Source organism: Silurus meridionalis, chromosome 3 (genome assembly GCF_014805685.1).
Source record: "Silurus meridionalis isolate SWU-2019-XX chromosome 3, ASM1480568v1, whole genome shotgun sequence".
Lineage (NCBI taxonomy): Eukaryota > Metazoa > Chordata > Actinopteri > Siluriformes > Siluridae > Silurus > Silurus meridionalis.
In genome coordinates this window covers 2,810,970-2,834,153 of record NC_060886.1, presented here as the reverse complement: position 1 = coordinate 2,834,153, position 23,184 = coordinate 2,810,970, and the positions used below count along the sequence as shown (strand labels likewise).

The window sequence follows — 23,184 nt, the reverse complement described above, 5'->3', positions numbered from 1 at the left end:
CAAATTCCAACACCATTAAGCTGGGCCCCTGAGCAAGGCCCCTAACTTCTATGATTAAGATCATCGTAAGTTGGATTTTGAAAATTTCTGTAAATGTCAAATAAAATTGTCATAATTATTAATATATTCTAAAACTATATTGCAAATATATAAAATGTTTTTTTGCTATAAGAACAATCAAAAACACAGCAGCAATTTTTCACAAGTTCGAGATATATATAGTTATATATAAATATATAAATAATCAGAATCAGAAAGAGCTTTATTGCTGAGCATGTTTGCACATTTGTTTTGGTTCCAGCTGCACATTTTAAAAAAGTCAAGTCAAGTCGAGTTTATTTCTATAGCGCCTTTTACCATGGACATTGTCTCAAAGCAGCTTTACAGAATTTAAGAGTTAAAGGTGAATGGTGTGTATTTATACCTGATGAGCAGCCATGGAGACTGTGGTGAAGGAAAAACTCCTTTTAGATGTTATGAGGAAAAAACCTTGAGAGGAACCAGACTCCAAAGGGTGACATCAAGAGTGTGATTACCGTCTTTATACAATACAGAACACTGGAGAGTGAGAACTAACATGAGTACTGGAGTGTAAGATAGGAGGTGGTAGCTCAGTGGTTGAGGCATTGGGCTTTGGATCAGAAGATCACAGGTTCAAATCCCACTGCTGCCACTGCTGGGTCCTTGAGCAAAGCCCTAAAACCCTCCCCTGCTCAGTTGTAAGTCGCTCTGGATAAGGGCGTCTGCCAAATGCCGCAAATGTAAGATTATAAGTAATGTTCTTTCCACAGTCTTATACAGTCATTTACCAAGTAAAGTTTAAATAGAAATAAAATAAATATTTTATAAAGAGAAAAGTTATACTGCACAGAAACATACATATTTATCTGATTGGACAAAAAATCTAACATCCACATACACGTACTGGAAGCAGTGCAGCGAAGAGAAACGCCACGGAATGAAGAGAATAAACTGTTGGGAATAAATTAATACAATTTCATGGAACAAATACTAGAATTTAGGTTGTAAATGTATATACAGTGGGGCAAAAAAGTATTGAATCAGCCACCAATTGTGCAGGTTCTCCCACTTAAAAAGATGAGAGAGGCCTGTAATTTCATCATAGGTACACTTCAACTATGAGAGACTAAATGAGAACAAATCATCCAGAAAATCACATTGTCTGATTTTAAAAAAATTTATTTGCAAATTATGGTGGAAAATAAGTATTTGGTCATTAACAAAAGTTCATCTCAATGCTTTGTTATATTCTCTTTGTTGGCAATGAGAGATCAAACGTTTTCTGTGAGTCTCCACAAGGTTTGTACACACTGTTGCTGGTAGTTTGGCCCATTCCTCCATGCAGATCTCCTCTAGAGCAGTGATGTTTTGGGGCTGTCACTGGGCAACACGGATTTTCAACTCCCTCCAAAGATTTTCTATGGGGTTGAGATCTGGAGACTGGCTAGGCCACTCCAGGACCTTGAAATGCTTCTTACAAAGCCACTCCTTTGTTGCCCGGGTGGTGTGTTTGGGATTATTTTCATGCTGAAAGACCCAGCCACGTTTCATCTTTAATGCCCTTGCTGATGGAAGGAGGTTTTCACTCAAAATCTCACGATACATGGCCCATTCACTTTTTTTCTTTACACGGATCAGTCATCCTGGTCCCTTGGCAGAAAAACAGCCCCAAAGCATGATGTTTCCACCCCCATGCTTCACAGTAGGTATGGTGTTCTTTGGATGCAACTCAGCATTCTTTCTCCTACAAACACAAGAAGTTGAGTTTTTACCACGAAGTTCTATTTTGGTTTCATCTGACCACATGACATGCTCCCAATCCTCTTCTGGATCATCCAAATGCTCTCTACAAAATTTTTTGCCCCACTGTATATGTATATATATATATATATATATATATATATATATATATATATATATATATATACACATATGCATTATATGAAATTATGTGAGGACAGATGGACATTCATAAGCCTCCTCAAGAAGTATAGACGCTGTTGCGGCTTCCTAATCAGAGTTGAAGTGGAATGGTGCCAGGAAAGATCCTCAGAGATGTGAACTCCTAAGATCTTAAATCTGAAGACATGTTCTACATCAGTTCCGTGGATGTAGACGAGATTGTCTCCTCTGAGGAAGTCTGAATTTCATTCTTTATCTTTTAAAAAAAACTTTTCTTTTCAAACACGATCAGAAGGAGCTCCTAAAAATACATAGTGTTCTTTGATATATCCCAACACTAAGGTGATCTTACACACCTCCTTAATTAATTCTGCAAACTTCTGGCTCATGGTGTGAAGCGCAAAGCTGCAGCCTGAACCTCTCAATGATATGTACATTTATGTCATTTGCCAGATGCCTTCATTCAGAGCAATTATCTCATTTATTCACCTGAGCATTTAGAGGGTTAGAGGCCTTTCTCATGGGTCCAGCAGTGGCAGCTTGGTGGTGTTGGGATCTCATGATCTCCTATTTAGATGTCTGACACCTTAACCACCGAGTTACCACTTCCCATTACTCTCGTCATGAGTAGTAAAAGGAATTTCTATTGCAGCAAAGCTTTTATACGCTGTACAACCAGCAGGTAGCGAAGAAAAAAAAGAAAAAAATTAAAGAACTTTTATTTTTGTCATTTGTTTTTCCTCTCAAGCAGATGATATAAAATCATTTCCCCATTCTTCCATGATGTGATGTGAAGAGTAGATAAAGAGCTGTTTCTCTGGAACTCATTTTGAAGTGGGTGTGGCTTAAATCAGCATATGAATTTCATGGCCAAATGTATTTTCCACCCACATGAGCTTAAATACACACAATTGTGCATAAATTGTTTCTCCCATTAATTCTTTTAAAAATTTTTACATTCAAACCTCAAGTAAAACAATTTAAATAAAATATTGGCCAAAAGTATTGGGACACCCAACTTTTCCACCCATACGTTTATTTTAACAAAAAATCCGAGACACCCAGTTGTACAGGACGTCTAATGGATGTAGGAGACCCAAACCTGTTCCAGCATGGCAATGCCCCTGTGCACAAAGCCAGCACCATGAAGATATGCTTTCCTTTCACCTTATGAGACTGATTAAAAAAAGAACTCAGTCCTCTTTTTCACATCCTCCAAACTGCTTTTGGATCCTCTCAGATGGCAAAGCCGGATATCACGCAACAAAATATTTACTGTTTCTATGTTTTAAAAGCCTACAGGAAATCAGAAGGCTCATATAAGTCAAGGTTGTTTTACAATAAATTATGAGTCTTTTATTTGATTTTGGTGCTTGTGAGTTTCAGTATCAGCTCTGGACTTGGGCACAGGAGGAGAAAGTCAAACACTATGAAGGGGAATTCACGAACAAACAATAAAAGCATTGAGAAATCCGCTCTGTGTACATATATATATATATATATATATATATATATATATATATATATAAAAAAAAAAAAAAGATCCACCCAGAAAGTCATTGTTCATTGTGTCAGATTGAATTTCACTCATGTGGGATAAATCATGGGGAAAAAATCTCATTCAAAACTTGATAAATAAATAAATAAAAACAACAAGTAAATAAATAAATAATTAAAAAGGGAGCTAAAAAAAAAGCAAAAAAAAAAATTATATAAAATGAAAATAGAAATTGTTATGGTGTAAATAAAATATTTCTTTCGGCTTCTCCCATTAGGGGTCGCCACAGCGGATCGTCGTATTCGAGATCCGCATGCTCGATTTAGCACGTTTTTACGCTGGATGCCCTTCCTAACGCAACCCTCCCCATTTAACCGTGCTTGGAACCAGCACTAAGAGTGCACTGGCTTGTGCAACCCTAATGGCTGGGGTTGGTTCCCTGACCGGGAATCAAACCCGGGCTGTGGCGGTGAGAGCGCCAAATCCTAACCACTAGACCACCAGGGAACCATCAAATTGTTATGGTGTAAATGTTTTCGGTTATTAGTATCATATCACAGTCCACGATGCCACGATGTGTATTGGGACACTCCTTTTTTAAAACCTGCATATGCTTCTTTTCTAAACTAAAAACTTGGATGAGCAAAACCAAACACGTTCCAGCATTGCAATACCCCTGTGCACAAAGCCAGCTCCATGGAGATATGCTTTTCATGGTTTGGAAGATGTGGAAAATCCTGCTAGAGATCTTCAGCCCTATTAAACACCTTTGGGATAAAAAGTGAATGCTGACTGCACCCCAGGCCTCCTCACCTCACCTACATGACTACCTGACTTTACTAACACACTTGTGGCTGAATAAATCTCACACAAATCTTCATAAAATCTAGTGAACATCTTTCCAGAAGAGAGGAGGTTTTTAAAATAGCAAATCAGGTGGAATGTGATGTTCACAAAGAAACACATAATCTAATGCTCCGTATAGTTTAAATGTGTTTTTGTGATTCATGAATGTAATTCAGTGTTTTATTCTCCTGCACATCAGATGTTCATAATGAGAGAGCTTCTCTTTTAACACTCTTTATGTTTTCCAAATAAAGTAGTGAGGAACGGCATGTTTTACCAACATGTGGTGGAGCAATAGGTAAAAAAATAACATATTACACTCTCAAATTGAGTGTAAAAAAAGCTTCCCCAAAATGGAAATATCCTGCATATGTACACATTCATAAAATAAGTACTATAGGAAAGTAAAATTATGTCCTTACTGACTTTCATTAAAACTTACTATATTATGAAGTAATGTTTGTAGACAGTGCAAGGTCAAAAACGTAAAAAAAAAAAGTTTTTTACTGTATCCATCAAGATGGTGAATCTGGCAACCCAGCAGTGTACAGAAGTGAAACAAATGTAAATTGCAGAGGAAGGCGGCGTGGTGTGTGTGAGAGAGAAAGAAAGAAAAAACTGAGAACCTATGATCCAGGGTTTCATTGTATCGTGAGCTCTGGAGAGATTTGTATGTTTCTCCAGCCCTGGACATCAAGCCGTATAGAGTAGAAGATTTCTCTTAGGTGAAGCTCAGACAGGTACAAAGTGAAGACTTAAAGATCTCAGGTTATTAATTCGAGTTATTAAAATAATTTTGTAGTCTTTTTACACTTTTTTTTTGTTCGTTTTAATTTCGTCCTCGTGTTGATCTTCAGCAGCAGGATGAGTCAGTGGAAACAAATACAGCAGCTGGACATGAAGTTCTTGGAGCAGGTGGATTATTTCTATGATGATAAATTTCCCATGGAGCTGAGACAGGTGCTGGCAAGCTGGATCGAAAGTCAGGACTGGTAGGACACACACACACACACACACACACACACACACACACACACATGCACACACACACACACGCACTCACACACATTTATATAACAAGTATATATAACTATGACAGGTCAAGTTGAGAACATAAACATGAATCTGAGTCTGACTTGATCTGTCATGAAATCTCCAAATCGTAATGATTCCAAAAAATAAGAGTTAAAAAAAAAGAAAAATAGTTTTAGAACACCCATATACACACGACTCACACATCAATGCAAAAGAGTTTTACAAAGTTTTTAAAATTTTTTATAAAAAAAATTTTAATTGATATTTAATAATACTAGATAATAACTGTGAGATATCTTTTTTGATGTGATTTAAAAGTAAAATAAATAAATAAATACATACATAAAAAGATAATCATAGAGCAATAAATAAGCAAAAATAGTATATAGTAAATAGTTTTAGATGTACCGTATACATGTCACATTTCAAGGCGTTGACAAAATTTTTACATGTATTATTTAATTGCAAAAAAAAAAAAAAAAAAAAGTGACTTGAAAAGCACATTGGAACTGAATGGAATTTGCATTGAGATAAAATAAATATGAGAAAATTTCTGATTAAGTTTATGAAGGCTTCTCGGGTGAATTAATAGTAATAAAGAAAAAAAAATGTATTTAGACAATAGATGTAAAGAACGAATAAAGGAACGGTGGAGGGAAAGAAAATCTGGTGCAGTCGCGGTGTATAATCGGAGGATTATCCGCGTGCAGGATACAAAAGCAGCATGAAAGACTGTTATATGATCTTAAGCATTAACGAAAAGAGCAAGACCTGATCTTATCTTGGCATTTTTACTCAAAAAATGCCACTTCAAAACAAGCGGTCTCGTGTATAATAAACGAATAAAATAAAATATATAAATAAATATAAATAAATAAATAAAGTGCAAGAAGATTCATAATTTTCCAAGAGTTTTAATACAGATTCGGGATGTGCATCTCAGTAACTGAGGCCGATGCGATTCCCATCTTGGTTCCTAGCCAAAGATACACTATGACAAACTTACATATGAAGCAGCTTCCGATGCGATACGATATGATTCACCCCTATTACGATCTGATTTCTATACACACAATGCGATTTAATGACAAAAATACGATGCTCTGCAATTCAATATAATACAAATAGTTCACTTTTATTTCTTTGGTTCAGACAGAGCTCTAACGCATGACCCCTTTCACAAATACGCCTTTGTAGTGCAAAAAAGTAAAAAATTTAATAAAACCAGACGTTTTTTTCCTGTTCTGTCTCCAGGAAGTTACAGCTCTACCTCTGCCATGTTAATCTGTATTCTGTGTGACTCTCAGGACACAACTCGGTCTCCGTAGCGTTGATACGTCATTTTCACGTAGCAGCAGTGGTGCTTGTGCTGAAGCAGAGTTCCAGTTACCACGACGTATTTGATTACTTCCAAATAACAGCGCGCCCCAAAGCGTTCTATTCCACTTTCACCACAGCAACCATTTCAACGTCAACAAAAACCTTTTGACCAATCAGAAGCCAGAAATCGAAAGCACCGTGGTTTAGGATGAAAACAACACCAGTGTTTCCTCAGCTTTTCAGTTTCATGTGCGTTTTTTTTTTAAACTGAATTGGACTTTGCCATTTTTTTTTTTTGAGTGTGTTTACAGAGAGTTTAGTTCCGTGTGAAAGCAGAAACGTGATCGCTCAGACTGCATCCTGGCTTTGGACGGCAGGTTGTGGTCTACATGTGAAACAGAACAACTGAGAGATCTCTAGATGGAAACAAACAAAACAAAATAATATTTTTTTTTTTTACAAAAATAAGGAAATGATTTAGTAGATGTACAAGGATGATGATGATGATGATGATGATGATGATAATGGTTATGATGATGATGATGATGATGATGATGAAGTCCACACAAACTCAAAATCAACCAGTGAGATCAAATTCCGAATTTCCTGATTTGATGATTGAGTATTGACATATATTTAAATAAATAATTTATAGAGTGACTTCAAACAGAAGTTTGACTTTAGCTAATGCTATAAATAGCTATGCTAAAAATTAACCTGTGAAATAAACATCTAGTGTTATGGTTTTGAGAGACACAGGCATGTTCTTTTTGTTTCTGTGCAACAAACCTGTAATGTAACGATATGAAGATTTACTTTGACCTAACAGATATATACATCCAGATGTTCCACTTTATTTTCATAAATTAATCCTCGATTAGAATGAAGAGCGGCTTTACACACTCTTGGCATCCAGACAGTTAGTTTCTCCAAACATTCAAACAATCTCAACTTCACTAGAGATTTCTTGTGATCCACTTCATCCCGGTGCAGTTCAATAGGATTTAGGTGTGGTGACTGGGCAGGTCGATCCATGATAGATATCACTCTAGACGACTGTTTGCTCTCTAAATAACACTTAAATAACATAGAGCTCAGTCGTAGGCTTCGGCTCATCGTATCGCATGGTGTTGGAGTATGGAATGGGAGCCGTGTTGATTCACTTTCCGGAATAAATCTCCAACCTTCCCTGCTCTAAAACAGCCCATTAAGCTTCCACCTCCATGTGTGACTGTGGGGGTGAGGGGAGTCTGATCACATCTTCTCTAATGTTCTTCGTCTTACACAAGTTCTTCTGTTAGAGACAAAAATATCACATTTGGACTTTCTTCCACTCATTTACTCTCCAATTCTTGTGTTTTTGTGCCTTTTACCAAGTTTGTTTCATAGAAACAAAAGAAAACAAAACGTTTCCACATTTATGACAGGCTCAGTATGTATATATTTTGTGTTTTTAGGGAAACAGCAATGAATCATGAGGCCATGGCCATGGTGCTCTTCAACAACTTCCTGATCCAGCTTGAGAATCACTGCACTCAGGAGCCGAACTTTCTTCACAGACACAACCTGAAGAGAATTTTCCAGCAGATTCAGGTATGAGAGATCTGCATGGATCATCTGGTGACAGAACGATATACGCAAAATTCATTGTAATTATATACATATTCACAGATTTTGCATTTGTGATAGATCTAGTTAAAAAATACATGGGTCATAATCTGAGATTATCTGTTGAGTTTAAAGGTTCCTTTGATATCTGTCCAGAGAAAGTTTCTTGTATTCAGAGTCGAGGTACGCAGCTATTTTTAATTTTTTTTAATTTATTTTTAATTTTTAAAATAACCTGTTTTGTCCATTTTTTTACTTTCCTTTTTGTATGGCTTTTAGTTTACCAATTTTACAAGAAATCAAATTAAACAGGGATAGAAAATGCAGACTAAAGAAGGAAATTCATTCAATACATTGAAATGTTTGAATTCAGCTAATGCAAGTTGCCTGTAAAATATTTGGAAATATGAGTTTTTCATAATTCTTGAGAGACGCATTTATTTTCCTTTTGTTTTTTATGCAACAAACTTGGTAATGTAACGATATGAAGATTTCCTTGGACCAAACAAAATTGTAAATGTCAAGATGTTCGTCTGTATTTTCATTGGCATGAAGTCCAGCTTTGCACACTTTCTGTATCTGTAAAGTTTGTTAGAACAGTTTGTTGTCAAATGTGTTGTTCATAGTTGGAGATTTCTTTCTTAGAATACGGTGCAACCGAGCGAGCATGGAGTTAGTAGCTGGTTAGCTAACACATTAGGACTCCACCACTGTGATTAAAATGCTAAAACTTGTCAGGTATACAGTAGCAAACAAAATGCTAATATATTTCCACAGAAGCACCATGCTAGCAGTGTACTGTAAATGCCGATATAATTGAGTTAGCGAATTAGCATTATGTAATTGAAAAAGGTTTCATATTAATTTCCTCAAAGTACCGCATGGTTTAATCAGGTCGATGATCTCAAACTGTACTGGCACGAGGAAACAAACCCGATGTTGAGATAGGATGCACATGAAGCACTTTATCTGCTGTCAGAATCAGCTGAAAGTAGTTTCATGACAGCGAGGGTTAGCGGGGTGATGGTGAGGATTCTGATATTCCGCTGACTTCATGACAAAAAAATCTTTTTTGCATTTGAGAAATTACAACAGGGTCGAAAAGTCAGCACTCACGTATGCGTTCAAAATTCTAGCGCATTCTATAAGTGTAGTACAGGTTAAGTGCGGTAGAAACAGGATGCTTCAGCAACAGTTCCTCATCAACTGTGCAAAAAAACCCAACAACAGTGTTTAGTCTGAAATTTCTCTGGAAAGATTTACATCCGATTCATAAATATAAAGCATTTACGAATTTATGACTCATCTGACTGATTCCTGTGGCACCAGAAACACGGCGACCATTTTGGAAGGCGGTTATGAATTTCCAAAACCCAAAATGATTAGGTTTTTATTTCGCTGTGCAATTTGGCTAATTTACCAGCCTGATCAATCGGTGATGAAATAACAGTTGTAATGAATATTAGACAGGTGCAAATTCAGGTAAATTTTAATAAACACATTGGCAAAGGTACAATCAAAAATCACTGTTTTTTCAGAGTGTCCTTGTGGAGATTTGTGCTCATTTAAGTTTTTTTATGTGTATTGTGAACATCCAATTCATCATTTAGTCTCCATTTGCTCTTATAATAAGCTCCACTCTTCTATGAAGATGTTCCACTAGATTTTGTGGAGATTTTTGCTCATTTATCCAAAAGCAATGGTGTTAGTAAAGTCAGGTACTGATGGAGGTGAGGAGGTGAGGAGGTCTGGGGTTGCAGTCAGCATTTACATTCATCCCAAAGGTGTTCAATAGAGATGGAGCTCTATAGCAGGAGATCTTTCACTCCAAACCCATGTAAAGCATGCGGTATCTTCATGTAGCTGAAACAATTATTTTGGTTCTTCAAGTTTAACTGAAGGGGAAATTACATGCAAATGCATTCAAAACATGTGGGGAAGAACCATTTGGCTGAAGGAAACCCGGGTTCTTAAAGGGGATCCAGAATCAGAATCAGAAAGAGCTTTCTTGCCAAGTATGCTTTCACTTATAAGGAATTTGTTTTCGGCGATAGTGAAGTTTCCAGTTGAAATAAAATAATAAAAAATAAATAAAAATGAATAAAATAAAATATGCTAAAAAAATTATTATTGTACATTTTTTAACTAAAATAATAATAAAAATTATGAAGAAAAAAATAATGAATCAATAAAAAAAGTATTATTGCACAGAACAATATAATAATAATTAATAAAAAGTGTTATTGCACATATATTTTTATTGCACTTTTGAATGCATTTAAATGTTCATGAGGCAGATTTCCTGAGGGAAGAAATTTTCTTGTGAAGCACCGGCCAGACGGCGAATGTTCAAAATGTTTTCCTGATAATAAAGTGTTTTTAGAATCTGAAAAAATTTATTTGTTTCATTTCTGGTCCCAAATACACACGAAAATACAAATACAAGTAGTTTGTAGACACCTGACCATAAGATTAGTTATGCTTTGTGAACATCCCGTTCCACATTTAGTACCCACTTGCTGCCATAATAACCTCCACTCTTTTGAGAAGATCTTCCACCAGATTTTGTGGAGATTTATGCTCCTTAGTAAAATCAGATGTTCCAATACTTTAGAATTTCTTCAACACGTTTATGCATCATGATTAATTAAAAACAATATGATTATTAGTTTATAATTAGTCAAGCTGCCTTCAGGAAAAGATGAATTATTACAAAAATACAGTTGTGTTCAAAATTATTCAACCCCCACTGAAATTGATTGTTTTGGTCGGTTTGACATTGATTATGATCATTCAGTCATCCTGCTTACAATTAAATCAAAGAGGCACGTGTAGGTCAGACAAATATAACATAACATTTATAATGGAATAACCACAAATGTCTTTTCTGAGCTCACATCATTATCAGTTTTATTCAACCCCCAAGTGACATTCAATCTTAGTACTTAGTACAACATCCTTTTACAGTTATAACAGCTTTTAAACGTGAAGCATAGCTTGACACAAGTGTCTTGCAGCGATCTACGGGTATCTTCGCCCATTCATCATGGGCAAAAGCCTCCAGTTCATTCACATTCTTAGGCTTGCGCACTGCAACTGCTTTCTTTAAGTCCCACCAGAGGTTCTCAATCGGATTTAAGTCTGGTGACTGCGATGGCCACTTCAAAATGTTCCAGCCTTTATTCTGCAACCATGCTTTAGTGGACTTGGAGGTATGGGATCATTGGGATCATTGGGATCATTGTCCTGTTGAAAGGTCCAACGTCTTCCAAGCCTCAGGTTTGTGACGGACTGCATCACATTGTCATCCAATATCTCCTGGTACTGAAGAGAATTCATGGTACCTTGCACACGCTGAAGCTTCCCAGTACCTGCAGAAGCAAAACAGCCCCAAAGCATGATTGACCCCCCGCCATGCTTCACAGTAGGCAAGGTGTTCTTTTCTTCATAGGCCTTGTTCTTCCTCCTCCAAACATAGCGTTGATCCATGGGCCCAAACAGTTCTAATTTTGTTTCATCAGTCCACAGAACACTATCCCAAAACTTCTGTGGTTTGTCCACATGACTTTTGGCATACTGCAGTCGACTCTTCTTATTCTTTGGGGACAGCAAGGGGGTGCGCCTGGGAGTTCTGGCATGGAGGCCTTCATTACGCAGGGTGCGCCGTATTGTCTGAGCAGAAACTTCAGTACCCACATCTGACAAATCTTTTCTCAGTTCCTCAGCAGTCACACGGGGACTTTTCTCCACTCTACGCTTCAGGTAGCGCACAGCAGTCGAAGTCAGCATCTTCTTTCTGCCACGACCAGGTAGCGTTTCAACAGTGCCCTTTGCCTTGAATTTGCGAATGATGCTTCCTATGGTGTCTCTTGGTATGTTTAACATCTTTGCAATCTTCTTATAGCCATTGCCCTTCCTGTGAAGAGTAATCACCTGTTCTCTTGTCTTCCTGGACCATTCTCTTGACCTCACCATGTTTGTAACCACACCAGTAAATGTCTAGAAGGAGCTGAGTATCACAGTCATTTTAAAGCTGCCTAATTGGTGCTTATTATGCTTTATTGCTGCTCCCTGATATCCACAGGTGTTTTCAATACCTGATTAAAAACACTTCATTGAACCTCTGTTCTTCAGAGTGGTAGTCTTTAAGGGGTTGAATAATTATGTCAATGAAGAATTCACAAAAGAAACATTTACTACTGTATTACAAAACTAATTGATGTCATTTTAGTTGCATATGGTTCTTTAAGAAGTCCTTGTAGGATTTCATTCTGAATACAATTACAAATGTACACTAAATTCCCTAAAACCATTTACAGCATTGGGGGTTGAATAATTTTGAACACAACTGTATGTTAATAAAAAATAAGATTTGTGATGTAATTGATCTAATTAACGATATTATATCATCCTGTAGGCTGTAGGTTCTCGAGGGCATGGCTCTGTGTAAAAGGTTGAGTGTATGATGAGGGTTTTATAGTTTTCACGGGGTTTGAAACCGTTCCAGTGTTGTTGTTGTTGTTGTACTTGACTTGACTGATCGTGAATTTTCTGTGAAAAGTGTGTATGCAGCCAGAGTGTCACAGCTAGGTTTAGATCTTCACACCACTTCCTTTGCAAACTATGAAGGGGGGGGTTCTATTTGTATTTGTTATGCTCAGTGGTATCACACACAGCAGGGGGAAGTGAGACGACAGCGTACGTGCAAACACACGGCCATCTGAGGTTTTTAGCGGTGTTGTGCAGAGACACCAAAGTGTGCGAGGCAATAAAAAAAAACTTTGCCACATTTACAGGTTTCTTTCGGAGGTCGCACTTCTAGGAACAGCATGCTGCCACATGTTCTGTCATAGAACACTTAAAGATCTCTTGAGGAACCCTTGAAGAACCCTTGGAAATACTGGAAACCTGGGTTCTTTTGAATAGTAAAGTGTTTTCTGAACTTTTAATATGATTGGGTGCAAGTTTCAGACCGTTTTCATTTTATTTCTGGTCCAAATACACAGAAAATACAAAAACAACCCCACCCTTATTGATGTCTCTGAATCCGGTATATAAGATCTGTGCTTCTTTTTGAACATCCTGTTTCGCAATTAGTCTACATTTGCTGTTATAACAACCTCCACTCTTCTGGTAAGATATTTCACTCGATATTGTGGAGATTTATGCTCATTGTTGGTGAGGTAAAGAGGCCTAGGGTGCAATCAGCGTTCCCGTTCATGTCTATATGGTTGGAGCTCTATAGCAGGAGATCTTTCACACACATCCAACCCAAGTAAAGCATATCTTTATTAAACTGGCTTTGTGCACAGGAGCATTGTCATGCTGGAGCAGGTTTTAGTCTCCTAGTTTAACTGAAGGAAACATTGCTACAGCATCCAAAGACGTCCTGTACAATTGTGCACCTCCATGTTTGTGGTAGCAGTTGGTAAAAGAACCACATACAGGAGGAAAAAGCAAGTGTCCCAATACTTTTGCCCCAAAATTGATGTTGCAGCCTTTCTAGTTTTTTTGTGAGAGGTTTTCTTTGGTTTGGATGTTGCATATTATGGCTAACATTATCAGCGACACTTGCTAGCAGGACTTAGCCACAGTCTTTTAAAACTCTAATGGTCCATCCATCACCACTTAAAAAGAAAACTGAAGTCTCTCAATAAGCCACTTCTCTTCTGGTAAAATCAGGGTCATCAGCATTGTGGTTTTCAAACAAACTTTGGAGCATGGTTGTGAGGGGGCAAGTCTAAAAACAGTCTGTGGACAAGCAAAAAAAACAAACTGGCAGAATTAAATGGACGCAAGTGAGAAGCATAACAACGGGGAGTTAGCTAGCGATCTTGGTTTGAAAGAGGCAGATGTAGAGAACAGGGGGGTATGGAGAGCAGCCGAAAGAAGAAGACGAAGAGATCGCTTGTTCAGTGTGTCCGTTATTCTGTTAGAGAATAGTCTAAGGAATAGTCTGGGGGGAAAAGCGGGCTTATAAAATGAATAAGAGCTGTTAGGAAAGAAAAGAAGGTGCTTTATACTTGTCACGTGTACTTTACAGCACAATGAGATTCTCTCTTGCTTTCACATGTCCCAGCGATGATAGAAAGCTGGGGTCAAAGCACAGGGTCAGCCATGATACAGAACCCCTGGAGCGCAGAAGGCTAGGGGCCTTGCTCAAGGGCCCAAGAGCAGTAATCCAGTGTGGTGCAGGTACCACAAATTAGAATTGTGTGCGCACTACAATTTATTGTCACTTAATCGGGGTTGGAAAAAAAGCCGTTTCTGGATTATAGCTGAGCCGAGCTTTCTGGATTATTTTCTGAGACCTGGCATTTATGGTTCAGAAGCAAAAGCTCTGATCTCCACCAAGCTGCAACATAACTTCACATAACCGAAGCTACTATGTACATTTAAATGAAGGAAAATTATGTATTTATTTATTTCAATATGCAAAAGGTTTTTACAAAATTTTGAACCAAGAATAAACAAGATTCTACACGCTACACACGATACAACTGTTCGGCTAACGGATAACAAAAGCTACGTAATCAGTTAAAAATGGTAATAATCTTAATTTCGCTAATTAAAAAAATTGCACGAGCGTAGAAAATCGAACTACGAGGCCTGCTGCAACGGCGTGGGAGAAGAAAAAGCTAAAGCGAATGTTAGATATTGAAATGGATCTATGATACACTACAGTATATGAATTGTAATGTAAGAGTAAATACTGATGTTTCTGTCTCAAACACAGGCATCAGCAGATACACTATATGGTCAAAAGTTTGTGGACACCTGACTCTAGGATTTCTCTTTTCTGAACAATCCATTCCACATTTGACCTCCATTTGCTGTTAGAATGAGCTCCACTCTTCGGGGAAGATGTTCCACTAGATTTTGCACTGTCATGCTGAAACAGGTGCCCATGTGTCCCAATACTTTTGTTCACACAGGTTATGTTAATCCTGGAGTGCCAAAAGGTTTGAAACGAGACTCTCGTCCACTCGTCATTGCAGTAGAAACACAGCTCAGCAGAATCTGAAAGCTTTGTGGTTTTCCTGCTGAAGGGCTGAACATTATCATGGAGGATGTTTGTTATGCTGAAGACTCAATGCGTACAGAATTGTTCTTTGCATGTTTCTGATTATCGTGAGTTCGGTTCCTGAAAATCCATGTAATTTAATATCTCAACAGACATGATGTTTATCAGAAATGCTCGAGGGCGAAGTGAGACATGAATCAGAGGTGTTTTTTTCTTTTCTTCTCTGTTACACACGTAGGTGGATTTGGGGATTTTTTCAAAACAATCAACTGAGACTCAAATGTCAGGGGTTTTGCTCAGGAACGTCTGAGTGCTTGTAAGCTAGATGTTGTTCTGCCATACCAGCCTTGATTAAAAGCCAGACGGAAAGTGTAGGGGTGACCACATTTATAGTTTTCACTTTTCGCATTCTTTATTTGTGTCAAACTTTCCGTGTGCATTTTGGAAAGAAAAAAATTAGAACAAAAACACAAAAAAAAGCCTGGTCATCCTTTCTTTAGGTTGTCTTGAGTGTTTTTATTTTCCCCCCTTTTTTTCCCCCCTTTTTACTGTCAGTTAATGACAATTAATGGGAATCTGTAGTAGGTCACTTTTCCTTTCGTTCATGGATCACCTCCGACGTGTAAGACTGCATTCCTTATTGAATACCGTTCCTGGAACTGAGCGAATTCTTTCAGACAATATCGTTGTTCAGGACGTGTTCTGATGTGTGAGAGACCGTTTACAGGGCAAGGTTTCACAAAAAGAACCTGGGTGGAAACTGGCGTGTAGGAAAATATTATTTCTACTGCATGCGGCCTCACGAGATAATCAGGGTAAAGGTGCCAATAATTTTGAAACTATTTTTTTACCACACACACACACACACACACACACACACACACACATATATATATATATATATATATATATATATATATATATATATATATATATATATGCATGAGTGCTCTTCTGAAGCCTCTGACAAGAAAGTCCACAAACAGTTTGCTGAAGAACAACCTGTCCAAGAGCATGAATTACTGGAACCATGTCCTGTGTTCTGATGAGTCTAAGATAAACTTGTTTGGCTCAGACGGTGTCCAGTATGTGTGGTGGCATCCCTGTGTTTATATATCTAAACGAAATAATTGCTAGCTAATTAAAATAATTATTTTATTATAATTTCCAGTCTAAACTGGGGGTTCCCTGGTGGTCTAGTGGTTAGGATGCGGCACTCTCACCGCTGCGGCCCGGGTTCGATCCCCGGTCAGGGAACCGACCCCAGAAATTAGGGTTGTACAAGCCTTAGTGCTGGTCTCAAGCCCGGATAAATGGGGAGGGTTGCGTTAGGAAGGGCATCCAGCGTAAAAACATGTGCCAAATCAAACATGCGGATGGTCCGCTGTAGCGACCACTAACGGGAGAAGCCGAAAGAAAGTTTCCAGTCTAAACTGGAAGATTTGGCTGGGTTGATCTTACAGTTACACACCCCAAACTCAGAGTCAGTCCCTGTGACGTTCCCTGTGTATTCAGGGCAAAATCTGCATCGGGTAATGACGTAAGTCATCCAGGAGCGATCCATGACATTAATTTATATTGACGTGGGTGTCTGTGTTTCTCTTCCAGCTGAAATACAAAGCCAACCCTCAGCACCTATCAGCCGTGATCTCCAACTGTCTGAGAGAGGAGAGACGCATCATATCAGCCGCCAGCATGCAGGAGCAGGTAGGAGGCCACGCCGACTCCGAGTTACAACTAGAGCTGGTGAGGTAGTGATTTTCTTTTTGGAAAATGGTCCCTGGTTAGTTTTGTGTTTAATGTAAGACCAAATATTCTCCTTAGGGTTCAGACCTGGATTGTGATCAGGCTTAACCATAAACCTAATAGACTTGTTTGGTGCAGTATGAACAGGAGACGTAGACAAGTTTATTTCCCTTTTTAATTCCGGGATTGAAGCCTTTTTGCTAAATTCTCCTGTGATCCAAAACAGACTTTATTTTACAGTAAAGAACTGACTTTTTTAAAATAAAAAACTGCATCATGAATTTCTCTTTCAGCTACTAACATCAAGTTAATAACAAAATGTTAATGGTGCAAATGTCCTTCCTTTATTTATTTATTTCCCACAATTTGTTTTGCATATCAGTGTCACTAATGAGATGCACAAACATCTCTCTCTCTCTCTCTCTCTCTCTCTCTCTCTCTCTCTCTCTCTCTCTCTTTAATTCTCTTTCCTCTATATAACCTACAGGAATTTTGCGATTTTTTTCTGAGGCTCGTCCAGTAGAAAATCAACAAATCACTCTTTAAGACTACTCGTTCTGAGTCCAATTGGGGTCTTGTCAGGGGTCTTGTCAGTGCTTTTGCTAAATTATTGCTCATTTTCTGCTCAGTAAAAGTGTAGTGTGGTTAGTCCCTCAGACAAAAGACAAAAAATGTGTAATTGTATATATATATAAAACTACAAGCAGTGAATGTGGATACACAGGATGTGGTGTCAGGTAAAGAAGAGTATTGGAATATCATTGGAGAACCTTCATGTCAAAATATAGGTCCATTTAGGTGCTTTAGCATGATTATATTTCTTCTCATGACTTCAGAGCAGAATGTGTATTTAATTCATCTTAATAGTCTGTTCATTTTATAGCTTTTCTCTCAGGTGCGCTGCCACAAGTAGTGTCTGTATACGTTGGAGTTTCTATCCAATCATATTTCAGCCATAACATCACGTGTTGCCGGGGTCAAAGGAATCTGCTGATTCACAAATCAGCACTGCAGGCACATGTATCATAAAATAAATAAGAATGGAGCTGTTGCTTTAACCAATCAGATGTCGAGTTGAGTTTCCGGTGCCATATAGCAGGTGTCCAATCATGTCTGCATTTTTATGTCCTTTGATTGGATGGTTAGAGAGCACACTAGTCAGCTCTCAAACCACATACATATCGCAAGAAAGCGATGTGCACAAGGGCTGGGTGATACACTGAAATAGCATTGATAAAATAATTAATGATAATTATATATATAGAGAGAGAGAGAGTGTGTGACGTGGTACAGCAAATCTTTTTTCCTCAGTATTCAAGTCTTACTTTGTGTCAGATTGCAGTCTTGCTCATGTTCCGTCACGTCGCTTGTATGTCCTGCTTCTTTGCAGGGTCCACTGGAGAAGTCCATACAAAATTCTGCAGCTTTGGAGAAGCAGAAAAACCTGGACAATAAAGTGGCAGTGATCCGTAGCAGTGTGCAGGTGAGGCCAATGCAACATCAGTCTATTTAATAACAACAGGACAGAAGGAGTCTTATAGAAACCAGGAATTTAATACACTATATGGTCATGTGGATTGTGCTTTTTTTTTTTTACATACCATTCCCCAGTTTACACATGTAGTCCCCAGTTTCTGTTGTAATAACCACGATCTTCTGGGAAGATGTTCCACTAGATTTTGTGGAGATATGTGTGGGATTTATTGAACACAAGGGTGTTGGTAAAGTCAGATACTGATGTAGTTGAGGTGAGGAGGCCTGGAGTGCAGTCACATTCATACCAAATGCATTCACTAGGGTTGAGATCTTCCACTCCAACCCATGTAAAGCATATCTTTATTGAGCTGGCTTTGTATATAGGGTGCTCCTGGAACAGAATTGGGTTTGATGAAGAACCACATATGCTCGGAAAAGTCAGATGACCCAATATTTTTGTCCATACCCTATGATCCTTGGACACTACACCATTAAATGTAGCTAAATCCAGTTGAAAAGCTGTTGAAGTTGAAGACGTCCTGGTCTTGCGTATATTCAAATCTACAAGTGTTATAAAAGGTTTTATATTTTATCCTCAGCTTCTGGACCAGGCAGTAAAGTACCTAGAGGACATGCAGGATGATTTCGACTTCCGCTACAAAACCCTCCAGCTTCGAGGTGAGCGAATACATCATCTACATCTCCAGTACATCTCCACTACATCTTTCATGTGGAAGCTCATCGGCATTTATATTTACACCAGTCACTGGATAAACCAATTCAGAGTGGCACGTTTCATACAGGAAGGATCAGTACATGGTCAGAACATGGTGTGATTTGTATGCTCTGGTGACTGCAAAGTCATTTCTCAGTTCTGAGCACAGATAAGGAACTGAGGAACTCTCAGGGTTTCGGTGGTTGGACGGTTTTTTTTCTTTAGCGTTTTTGGTTCACTTTTTGGTTTACAGTCAGTTTTAAAGAGATCTGGATGTAGACCTGGCAAACCACGCACTGACTTATAACCCATTATTTGGTGTTAACCAGAGGCGGACAGGTTCATTTCAAGTTTGAGCCCAGTTCCTTTCATGGTTTCGCCCTTGTGTCGCCTTAAGGATGAAACCATGGGAGAAACTGGGCTCAAAGGAGCCTAAAAGGAACCTGTCATATTCTAGTTAACACCAAATAATGGGTCATAAATCAGTGCCTGAGAGAAAAAAATTACAAACAGTAAATTCAGATACACCGGATGTATGAGTGAAAAAGAGTTGTGGGATGAGCAGAAGATTTGTAGATGAACGGAAGGTTCACTAATACACTGAAATCACTGCTGTACATTCGTTTAGAAATCTAGGTCAATTTAGGTGACTCAGCATTGTCGCTTTTTTACATGACTTCAGATAGGTATTGGGCCTTCTGCTGGTCTAAACTCGATCAGAATCAATGACTTACTTTTTTACGCTACATTATTTTTGTGCATGAATATGTATTTAATTATTCTTAATAGTCAGTTTAGTAATAACATTCATTCACACTGTATGAGATTCCTGTGTGTGATGCAGCACTGTGTTCCACTGCACTTTTCTAAAATATTGATGGTGTCTGTGGCGTCGTAATTATGGTATAAGAGGTGAATTGATTCAGGTAGAACACCACTGAAGGCCTTGGTGTGAAATGCACGGCTCTGTATTGCTTCAGAGTAATGTATATCCAAAATACCTGGATTTGGATTTCAATCTGAAGTGGGCGTGGCCTAAACTAGAGCGATTCTCTTTGTCTCGATATATTGATATAACATCAGCGTCATAATAAATGATTATGCAATACATTTAATTTTTGGTTTTGTAAACAGTTTGCTAAATTATATAATGTGATATTAAACTTGTATTGTAGGAAGTGTTGTATCACAATGTGAACCTTTTTTTTTATTTTTAGGAGTTAATGTGGTACTAAGAATGAAAGCTTGTTTTCTATATATATTTTTTATATTTGTGTTTGTTTAAACCTATTTCTGTATCATTTATCAGTATTCCATGTCTTCTGCAGATCCAATGGAGAGAAATTCTCAAAACATGAAACAAGAAGTCATGACCCTTCAGGAGATACTCAACCGTCTAGACTTCAAAAGGAAGGTGAGTTGCCAAGTTACTTGTATTTTGTCCCCCAAAGTGAATATTCTTCGCAAACTTTATTAATGCTTATTCGAGTGTACCAGTTCACAGGAAATGACATAACTGTGGTTTTTTTACACCTCCGACTTAGTGTAAAGGCGACCTGAGCATTTCCTGCCAAATGTCAAGTCAGAATGTATACTGAATCATTTGCAGCCTGGCACTAGACTTCAAGTCTCACAGGAGACATCATCGACCTTTTATTATAACGGCATGGTGACTAAGCCTTTCTGCCCGCTCTAGATTTTATTTAGTGATGAAACTGACAACATTCAAGATCTACTTTTTAAAAAGGTTAAAAAAAAAAGACATAGAAAGCCCCTAAGAAAATCTGCAGTGATGCACAGGAAAAACCCTGGCAACCCTGATGACATCTGAAGCTTTTACTTTTAAATGAGAGTTTAGGATGTACAGGAACCATGCTGAGAACCGATTTAGATGGTTATCATGGGACTATCCGATGTTTATATAGTCATAAAAATCTTCTATATACGCCTTATTCTCAAATGTATTGGGACACTTGACTTTTCCAGCCATGTGCGGTTCTTTCCCCAAACGTTACCTCAGAAATGGAAAACTTGGTCCAGTTCCATACAGAGTAAGACGGCCTTTCTTACCATTTCTGAGCTATTCTTGAAGGCCAAAAGTTTTGCTTGTATTTGAGCATCTCACACTTAGTTACTGTTACAATAAGCTCCACTCTTCTGGGTAGATGTTCCACTCGATTTTGTGGAGATTCGTGCTCATTCATCCACAAGTAAAATCAGGTAGTTGTGTAGGTGAATGAGGAGGCCTGGGGTGCAGTCATTGTTCCAATTTATCCTAAAAGGGTTCAATAGGTTTGAAGATCTTTAGCAGGAGAGCTTATGCACAGGGGCAGTGTCATTCTGGAACAGGTCCCCAGATGTCCAAATAGTTTTGGCCATTCAGTGTATATTAATCCTGGGGTGCCAAAAAATAATACAATTGTATACCTCCAGCTTTGTGCTAGAAGATTGGGAAAAAAACACATATGACTGGAAATGTGTCCCAATACTTTTGACAGTTTCTTAATTAAACAATGCTGAGTGGTTTTTTTTGTTGCTTTTTTTTCTTCCATATTTTGGAATCCGTATCTGTATAAACAATTACAAAGAATATATGCTCTGAATGAAAACAAAGGTACTGATACATCTCTAATTCTAAGTTAATTCTATACTTGATGTGTCCGTATATTTTCTCTAAACAGGAGATCTTATCTAAAATGGGCGACGTTTTGAAGGAGATAGACAGCCTGAGTGTCTCTCAGCTGATGCCTGAGCTGCAGGCGTGGAAACGTCGGCAGCAGATCGCCTGCATCGGCGGCCCGGTCCTCACCGGTCTCGACCAGCTCCAGAACTGGTACAGCCCTCACATCTTTTAACACTTATCTCACATAAGTTCCTTGCATAGGTTCAGAAAAGGCTGGACTTAGCCATGTGGTGTTGATAATCCTGCCAGGTGTCATGCTGTAGCTCTAATATGATTGGAATTTATGAATGAGAGCAAAAACTGAGATGTACTGTGTCTGTAGGTTCACCACGACGGCCCAGAGTCTGTTTCAGATCAAGCGTCAGCTGGACAAACTGGGAGAGCTGATTGTGAAAGTGACGTACGAGAGCGACCCCATACCTCTGCAGAGACCTCAGATGGAAGAACAAGTCAAATATTTGATCTATCACCTTATCAAGAGGTAACACACACACACACACACACACACACACACACACACACACACACACACACACACACACTTTTAAAACTAACATTTTACTATAATAGTGGATTCTTGGAAAGTTTGAATCCTGCAGATTTCATTATGTAAGGAATATACAATATCTCATTCGATTATAGAAAAAACTCTTTTCTCTGCTCCCACCAACACATTATTTTCTCTCACCCCAGAAGCTCACCCTGAAATGTTTATTAGGTTTACAATACAGCAATGTGCCGAGGATGCTATAGTTTTTATTAATAAATAATAAATTACACTTTTAAGACAATTTGTAAATGTAAATACACAGGATGTATGAGTGAAAAAGAGTTTTGGGATGAGCAGAAAATTTGTAGATGAATAACATTCATTCACACTGTATGAGATTCCTGTGTGTGATGCAGCGTTGTGTTCCACTGGACTTTTCTATAATTTTCTATAAGTTAGTTTGTAAGATTCTTTGTTAGTTAGTTCTTAAAATTAGATTGTAAGTTACTTCGCAAGACAGTTAACATGATAGTTCATAAGACATCTCGTAAGTTAGTTTGAAAGACAGTTCTTAAGACAGTTTGCGAGTTAGTTGTTAAGTTGGATTGTAGGATTCTTTGTAAGATGATTCATCAGACAGTTCCTAAGACAGTTTGTCAGTTAATTTATAAGTTAGTTGGTAAGACAGTTTGAAAGACAGTTTGTATGTTAGTTTGTAAATTGGATTGTAAGTTCATTTGTAAGTTGATTTGAGTTAGTTTATTTTTTTTTATATTTTGTAAGATAGTTTGCAGGTTCATTCAGTTTGAAAAGCAGTCAT

General features: G+C 38.0%; 1 protein-coding gene across 7 annotated transcripts in view; it reads left to right on the top strand.

Moving 5' to 3' along the window:
- Window positions 1–4,856: 4,856 nt before the first annotated feature.
- The window catches only part of LOC124382671 (signal transducer and activator of transcription 4-like), a 36,286-nt gene continuing 17,958 nt past the window's right edge, over window positions 4,857–23,184 (top strand). Inside the window, exons 1-9 of one of the 7 annotated variants that reach the window (XM_046844763.1) lie at window positions 4,857–5,007; window positions 5,125–5,259; window positions 8,080–8,215; window positions 16,863–17,000; window positions 18,391–18,483; window positions 19,076–19,154; window positions 20,520–20,605; window positions 21,873–22,024; window positions 22,197–22,355. In XM_046844763.1, coding sequence (XP_046700719.1) covers window positions 5,132–5,259; window positions 8,080–8,215; window positions 16,863–17,000; window positions 18,391–18,483; window positions 19,076–19,154; window positions 20,520–20,605; window positions 21,873–22,024; window positions 22,197–22,355 — 971 coding nt within the window. In that variant the 5' untranslated portion in view covers window positions 4,857–5,007; window positions 5,125–5,131. Of the gene's footprint in view, window positions 5,260–8,079; window positions 8,216–16,862; window positions 17,001–18,390; window positions 18,484–19,075; window positions 19,155–20,519; window positions 20,606–21,872; window positions 22,025–22,196; window positions 22,356–23,184 lie in introns of all 7 variants that reach the window. The other 6 variants (XM_046844765.1, XM_046844764.1, XM_046844766.1 and 3 more) reach the window with 6 other exon arrangements.